Here is a 7500-nt window from a genome sequence, read left to right on the forward strand (position 1 = left end):
TAAAACGCCAGAGGATTGTATATCTCAATTTATCAACCTTGGTCTGGATTACGGTTTTAACTTTTCTCTTTTCCATCGTCACCTCGCATACATGCTCGAGTCCCATCTTTCCCGAGTGGAAAAAGTCTGGTTCAATTCTCTCACATCGCAAGTGTCTGCAATAGAATGGTTGGATGGAAGAGGTATCAATTTCAGGAAGAAGAGAGGGACTATCTGGGATGCGCGTCGAGGCTACAGCATTAATGATGTATATTAATTGCAATTTGTGCGGGCGATGTGGCGCAGATTAATGCATGAATTGTCGTATAGATCGTAATACAGATTCTGGTTGTACAAACATTGTAATACTTTTACTCCCGCTGGTCCACATAAGAACCTTCTATGTTCAGCCCTTCCTGCCGTTGATCACTTGCCTTTGTACGGCGTACGTCACTCATCTCCATTGCCTCGTTGTCACCTTCCCTTTCGATTCTTACTCTATTCTGGCTCCGCCCCCTTGAATGTGAACGTGAATGTTGCGATTCAACGGCTGTGTCGCCATCGAGATCGCCAATAGCGGCGCCGCCACGAGGCATCGTTGGAGGCAATTCTTTTGGATGAGAAGAATTAGAGGATTCCCCATCCTTGTTGTGGCGGAAATCTTGAAGATGCAGTTTGGTGGCTGAGGGACATCGGGATAGAGTGTGAGCTTCGTATTCGCCCTCTAGGTCTCGCTGGTGGAAGGCATAATCCGCAACGTATTCACCCAATTCAACCTCCTGCAAAATTGTCAGCGCTGCGACCAAAATCGCCAGCCAGCAAACTTACGTCCATCCCAACAATCTCCGCCTCCTCAGTAGCACGAAAATGACAGCCAGGGATCAGGTTGATAAAGAACATGATGGCATAAGTGACAACAAATGTCCAGGCCATACCAACGCAAGCCCAAGCAACCTGTTTACCCAGTTGGACATAATGGTGGTCGCTGAAGCAACAGTTTAGGAGCGCTCTGAAATGTGAGTTTGTAAGAGAATCACTTACAGCCATCCACCGTCGATATCAGAAAAACCGTCATTAGCGGCCACGCTGGACTGTGCAAACAGACCAGTCATGAGCACACCTACGATACCGGCCAAGGCGTGCACAGCGAAAATATCCATAGGATCGTCAACACGCATGGTGACTTTCAGTCTTGTTGCCAAGTTAGAAACCGCGGCAGAAACGAGGCCGATGAGAGCTGCTGCCTAGAAAATGGTTAGTCGCGTTGAGAACATAAAGACTAGGAAACATACTGGGGCGCCGACATATCCAGCAGCCGGGGTGATGGCAACCAAACCTGCAATCGCACCCGTACAGTATCCGACCATGCTCCACTTTCTTTCAAGACGGAAATCCATAATGAGCCATACAACACCCCCAACGCTTCCGGCCAGATTGGTGTTGAAAATGGCAAGAGCAGCCTTGAGAGAGGCGCAATAACATGACCCTCCATTGAAACCCAACCATCCAACCCAAAGGAAAACTGTGCCAAGCACGACATTGCTAGTAGAATATGGTCAGCGTGGTATATTAGCGTCATGAATTCACTTACCCTACGTTCGAAGGCTTAAAGAGGACACGATCTGTGCCATACCCGCGACGTTTCCCGATAAAGTATGAATATGCTAATCCAGCTGTCCCACTAGCTATCTCGACTGGGACGCCACCTGCATAGCTACACACCATTCAGAAATGACACAAAACCGCGATGACATTGAGACTTACTCCAATACACCCCATTTGTTTGCCCACCCATTGGTACTCCAGATCCAGTGTGCCAGAGGGTCATAGACCAAGGTAGTCCAGCAAAACATAAAAATCATAGCAGGCAGTATTCTGCTTCGCTCAGCTGCGGCGCCAAGCAAGACTGCCGGAACAAGGCAAGCGAACATCTGGTTGATATAAGCACAGTGTCTTTAACTTAGATCGAATGACTAACGAGCTGAAAAGTGGCAAATACAATTTCTGGAAGTTTGCCGTTGGTTTCCGGTATAGGTCTTTCCAGGACATGTCTGAAGCCAACATTCCTGTGATGGACTTGCGTCAGCATGACAACCGTCTTAAGAAGATAGAAACCGACCTTCCATCTCCCCAGAAACTACCTCCCGTTTCCGAGAACACTAGACTATATCCGATGAAGAACCACTGAAAGGAGATAATCCCAAGGGATACGAGAGATAGGAAGAGCATCGACAAGGCATTTTTTCGTCGAGCAAGACCAGAGTACAGGTATCCAAGACCGGGAAGCTGAGGGGCTTTATGAATATCTGAGGAACTTCTGGTGGCAAAAACAGATAACGCACCATGAAAACAATTAAAGCCGAACAAGTAAGCATCCATGCTATGTCTCCTGGATCGAAAGCTAAAGGAAATGGTCAATATTCCGCTTTATTTGACAAAAGTCGGGCGAACTCACCTGTTGCTTGACCAGCTAAGGTGGAGATAATGTCGGTTCCTAAAGGTTCAAAGTGAACCGCTCCATCCGACGACACCAGCGCTCCATAAGTTATGTTGACCATTTTGGTTGAAATGTTCTGCCGTTAATGTGCTGTGCAGTCGTCGAGAAGATGTGTCTGGCTTTGTCTGGTATGTGGTCTGGGTGTTTGCTGGCTTGTCCTCCTTCCGCCGTCGATAGTCGAGTCGCTTGCAGTTCCGCTGTCTTTCCAGACTCTTGATAAGGGTGTTTCTCACTTTCTTCAAAAATGGATATACTAGAATGATGGATATTGTTGCTGTACTTATTTATTTTTTGGTTTTTTGGCGAGAAAACCTTGTGGCGGGGTGAGAAAATGCATATCTGGCAGGAAGCTGGAGCTCACTCGTTTCGCATATGGAGAGTGCAGCAAAAAATAGATAGGGCCTAATCGGTCGGATAATCCAGCTCTCCAGATAACAAACCCAGCTCTGATTGGCCAACTGGTTCCACGAATCCTCAATTATCATTTGTCGACGGCTTTAGTGCGATCTGGACAAGGCACCGATTGGGAAGTCACCGTTAGAAATCCTTCGGCCGTTCCGCAATTCATACTACGAGTACTACAAATTTCTAATGGGTATTAGGTTTCCAACACGGAGTTGTCCGTGATGTCCATCCCCAAATAACGGGGCAACCGCAAGGAGAGCCGTTCCTAAGTTGACGAGCCGAGAAATCCGAAAGAGTTCCAAAATCCAGTTTGGTCGTTTAATGGCGGATTCTTCTTGTTGATGGTTAAGTTCAATGCGCCTGATTATTCCGGAAGACCATAAGAAGGCATCAAATACTGTATATCAAGCGGCAGGTCTCTAGGAAGCTCGATGGTCAAACGGTGAAACACAACAATGACTCAGCTCGATGATCGTTTGGACAATTTCCTGCGAGGAAGAAGGCATAAAGGCCGATTCAGGAGTCTCAAAGAATACGATACATCACCGCACTCTGGTCTTACAGATTTTGTGAGTCTTCTTCCTTGATTGAACAGTAAACACTCATTAACCTACTCGGACTGTGTACTCCCAGTCGTCAAATGACTATCTCTCATTGACTTCCTCTGAATCACTGCGTTCCGCGTATCTTGAGCGGCTTGCCAACAGTCCCCAAATACTCGGCTCGACCGGCTCTCGACTTCTCAGTGGCTGCAGTCCTGCCCATTCTGCCCTGGAAAATCGTCTATCAACTATCTTCAATTCTCCATCTGCGCTCCTTTTCAATTCAGGATGGGATGCCAATGTGTCCTTTTTTGCCACGGTTCCCCAAGCGTCGGATTGGGTCATTTGTGATGAGCTAGTCCACGCGTCCGTTCATTCGGGCCTAAGATCATCAAGGGTACCTCCAGAGAAGAGAGTGATTTTCCCTCATAATAGCCCAGAGGGATTGGAGAAAGTGCTACAACAAATTGCTCAAAATTCAAGCTCTGGGCACGATTCCACCGTATTTCTGGCGCTGGAAAGTCTGTATTCGATGGATGGGGATATGGCTCCCCTTCCTCTCCTGCTGGACATTTTCGAGCAATACGTGCCGAGGACTAGGCAATGTGTTGTAGTAGACGAGGCGCATTCAACTGGTGTTTACGGCGAGCATGGTAAAGGTCTGGTCTATGCCTTAGGGGAGGAAGGAGGATGGCCACCAGGAGATGGCAATAGAAGGGGAAAGTCAAGGGTGGATGTGAGGTTGATGACTTTTGGCAAAGCGGTTGGGTGTTCTGGAGGTGAGCTTATCACATGCTGAGATCAGGTCGATTGAAGAGTTGAATGTGGTTGAATAGCGGTTTTACTATGCTCGCCTACCGTCCGGACCTTCCTTATCAACTTTGCTCGGCCCTTTATTTTCTCCACCGCTATGCCTCATTCAACAGTAATCGCACTTCAATGTGTCTGGGACCTGTTGCTCGGCTCAGAAGGGAATAAGGTTTGTCGCTCAAAGGCGAATTGGTTTACGGCTAATGGTTCATTACTGTTAGCGTCGTGAGAGCCTTATGGCTATCGTTGCTTATATTCATTCCCACTTGAATGATCTGTTACGAAATACTCCGGCTGATCTTTTGCGACTTCCCCCGAACCCTGCTACCGCCTTCACATCTTATATTCCCCCTCATGACACTCAGAGCGTATCATCTAGCCCGTTATCCCCTATCTTGGGGTTACTGACCCCGACGCCGCATACTCTATCGGCATTCCTTCTGGAGAAAGGTTTCATTGTGAGGCCAGTTGTACCGCCCACTGTACCTCCAGGGGCCGAGCGCGTTCGTATATGTCTTCGCGCAGGCATGGACAAGAAGATCATCAATCAACTGATGGCTGCTTTAAGAGAATGGGTGGAGAACAAAATGAATCCTTGCGTTATGAGAGCAAAACTATGACAACATATCTTGGAATTAGCATACTTCACAATATATTGACAACATCCTGTAACTGTGCGCACAAAAAGCCCCCCATTTTTTTTTATTATCTCATCGCATATGAATCTGTATAATACTAGGCCATTGTGATACTACTGTCGCTGGCTGATCCCTCACTCTCGTTCTGATGATACTACTGTTGTGATACAAGAACTGCCTGATTGGTGAATCCCAAGAGCAGCAGCAAAGGCAACCATCACTGCTTGTGTTGGTCGAGTCGGTCATCTTCCTCTGAGTGGTATTCCCATTATTTAGTTTATCATTATTATTGCCTCCTGCACTGCCCAATTGGCCAGCAGTAATAGATCAGTGATACTCAAGTGGTATAAACAAGTCGAATTAGGTCGCACATCACTACAGTTTACTATTATTGCTGCATGCTGAGGCGGCTATATTGCTACCAACAAGTATTGCTGCAGGTCTACAGCCTATCCCGTCCCGCGAATTATACCTTCCCAAATGCGATTGACAGTAGACAAGAGGCGGATATGTCCGTTTTATCGCTGTGAGCTGTCATCGGCCGAAAATGCTTGTCGGCCGGATGAGCCGATGGCCAAATGGGTGTCTGCTTATAGGTTGACTCAGAAAGTCAGAAACTACCTCGTTTTATAAAAGCATCTCCCTCATCTTTGCTTTTCTTTACTCTTTCTTACACCTTCGCTCTCTTAAAAAGCAATCTAAATCATACATACTGTAAGTCCTGCTTTTCCATCTCTTATCCGCTCTCTTTCTGGGCATTCCGCTAACTGTTTGCTGGCCGCCACTCAGCCCCACCATAATGCCTGCTCCGATAACCACTCCTAGGACTCTTTATGACAAGGTCTTTGACGATCACGTCGTACACTCCGGGGAAGGCGATACCCTTATCTACATCGATCGTCATCTCGTTCACGAAGTTACTTCTCCTCAAGCTTTCGAAGGTTTGAGAAATGCTGGACGAAAAGTTCGTCGACCGGACTGTACACTTGTCACTGTCGACCACAATATTCCGTGAGTAGTCGGGGATCAGTAACTCGCCATGCATTTGAGCTAATCAATATGACGCTATACAGCACCATCTCTCGTAAGAACTTCAAGAATGTCAACACTTTCATTGGTGAGGCGGACAGTCGGGCGCAGGTTGCCGCCCTCGAAGACAATGTGAAGGAGTTTGGCCTTACATACTTCGGTATGAGCGACAAGCGACAAGGTATGAGATCTATGACAATACGCTGCATTATAATTTGCTGACGCACTGTCTTAGGCATTGTTCACATCATCGGTCCAGAACAAGGATTCACTCTTCCCGGTACAACTGTTTGCTGCGGTGACTCTCACACGTCCAGTAAGCCAGGTACTTGATAATTGTATGAATTTGCACTCACATAACGTTTTAGCCCACGGTGCTTTTGGTGCCCTTGCTTTTGGTATCGGCACTTCTGAAGTGGAACACATCCTCGCTACACAAACTCTCCCCCAAGCCAAGTCTAAGAACATGCGAATCAATGTTGAGGGTATTCTTGCCGAGGGTGTGTCCTCCAAAGACATTGTTCTTCATATCATTGGTGTAATCGGTACTGCTGGTGGTACTGGCTGTGTCATTGAGTTCTCTGGCTCAACAATCCGAGCGCTCAGTATGGAGGCAAGAATGTCTATCTGTAACATGGCCATTGAAGGAGGTGCTAGGGCCGGCATGATCGCCCCTGATGAGATTACTTTCGAATATCTCAAGGGACGTCCTCTTAGCCCTAGAGAAGGTGAGGAATGGGATAAGGCAGTGGAGTACTGGAAAACCCTGAAGACGGATCCCGGAGCCAAATACGATATCGAGGTTGAGATCAAGGCTGAAGACATCGTGCCTACCCTCACTTGGGGTACTTCTCCTCAGGATGTTGTACCTATCACTGGTGTTGTTCCTAACCCTGACGATTTCCCCGAAGCTCAGCGTGGTAATATTGTTCGGGCTCTCGAGTACATGGGTCTTACCTCCGGTACCCCTATGGAGAAGGTCAAGATTGACAAGGCTTTCTTCGGCTCTTGTACCAACGGTCGTATTGAAGACATGCGCTCTGCTGCTCGTGTCATCCTTGCCTCGCAGAAAAATGGTGGACCTTCTAAGGTCGCGGATGGTGTCTACGCTATGATCGTTCCTGGTTCTGGTTTGGTTAAGCAACAAGCGGAAGCCGAAGGTCTTGATGTCATTTTCAAGAAGGCGGGCTTTGACTGGCGAGAAGCTGGTTGCTCCATGTGTCTTGGTATGAACCCGGACCAGCTCAAGCCCGGAGAGCGATGCGCCAGTACCTCGAACAGAAACTTCGAAGGTCGACAAGGCGCTGGTGGCCGAACTCATCTCATGTCCCCTGCAATGGTGGCCGCTGCTTCTCTTACTGGTTACCTCACCGATGTTCGAACACTCATGGGCTCCCATGTTAATGATGATGATGGACTCAAAATCACATCATATTTCGACTATCTCACACCTGTCGAAGTGCCGGCTCGATCCGCGGAACCTACTGAGGAGACCGAAGAGGGTAAGACTCCTGTCAAGGCCGCCGCTGCTGGCTCTGCCGGCTTGCCCAAGTTTAACATTCTTCGAGGCATCGCTGCCCCCATGTGGGAGGCCAACATC

At 47.9% G+C, this 7500-nt stretch overlaps 4 protein-coding genes; 3 read left to right on the forward strand and 1 right to left on the reverse strand.

Annotated features, from left to right (window-relative positions):
* The window catches only part of CNAG_00234 (tRNA-dihydrouridine synthase 4), a 1521-nt gene extending 1169 nt beyond the window's left edge, over positions 1 to 352 (forward strand). Inside the window, exon 3 of the mRNA XM_012191212.1 lies at positions 1 to 352. This exon is cut by the window's left edge and continues 24 nt beyond it. Within this exon, the coding sequence (XP_012046602.1) occupies positions 1 to 256 (256 nt within the window). The 3' untranslated portion in view covers positions 257 to 352.
* Positions 273 to 4433, reverse strand: CNAG_00235 (amt family ammonium transporter). XM_012191213.1 has 12 exons: positions 3496 to 4433; positions 2838 to 3438; positions 2435 to 2788; positions 2322 to 2380; positions 2099 to 2265; positions 1958 to 2045; positions 1744 to 1910; positions 1571 to 1693; positions 1272 to 1521; positions 1021 to 1223; positions 808 to 964; positions 273 to 758 (listed from the first exon to the last, which is right to left on the reverse strand). The coding sequence occupies exons 3-12, from the start codon at positions 2535 to 2537 to the stop codon at positions 351 to 353; spliced, it is 1725 nt and encodes a 574-aa protein (XP_012046603.1). The 5' UTR covers positions 2538 to 2788; positions 2838 to 3438; positions 3496 to 4433; the 3' UTR covers positions 273 to 350.
* Positions 3162 to 5003, forward strand: CNAG_00236 (8-amino-7-oxononanoate synthase). XM_012191214.1 has 4 exons: positions 3162 to 3450; positions 3515 to 4202; positions 4260 to 4402; positions 4455 to 5003. The coding sequence occupies exons 1-4, from the start codon at positions 3337 to 3339 to the stop codon at positions 4851 to 4853; spliced, it is 1344 nt and encodes a 447-aa protein (XP_012046604.1). The 5' UTR covers positions 3162 to 3336; the 3' UTR covers positions 4854 to 5003.
* A 492-nt stretch (positions 5004 to 5495) lies between these two features.
* CNAG_00237 (3-isopropylmalate dehydratase, large subunit) overlaps positions 5496 to 7500 on the forward strand; it is a 2781-nt gene continuing 776 nt past the window's right edge. Inside the window, exons 1-5 of the mRNA XM_012191215.1 lie at positions 5496 to 5585; positions 5661 to 5882; positions 5945 to 6081; positions 6136 to 6216; positions 6269 to 7500. The exon at positions 6269 to 7500 is cut by the window's right edge and continues 278 nt beyond it. Coding sequence (XP_012046605.1) covers positions 5671 to 5882; positions 5945 to 6081; positions 6136 to 6216; positions 6269 to 7500 — 1662 coding nt within the window. The 5' untranslated portion in view covers positions 5496 to 5585; positions 5661 to 5670. The remainder of the gene's footprint in view (positions 5586 to 5660; positions 5883 to 5944; positions 6082 to 6135; positions 6217 to 6268) is intronic.

This window comes from Cryptococcus neoformans, chromosome 1 (assembly GCF_000149245.1).
Source record: "Cryptococcus neoformans var. grubii H99 chromosome 1, complete sequence".
NCBI lineage: Eukaryota > Fungi > Basidiomycota > Tremellomycetes > Tremellales > Cryptococcaceae > Cryptococcus > Cryptococcus neoformans.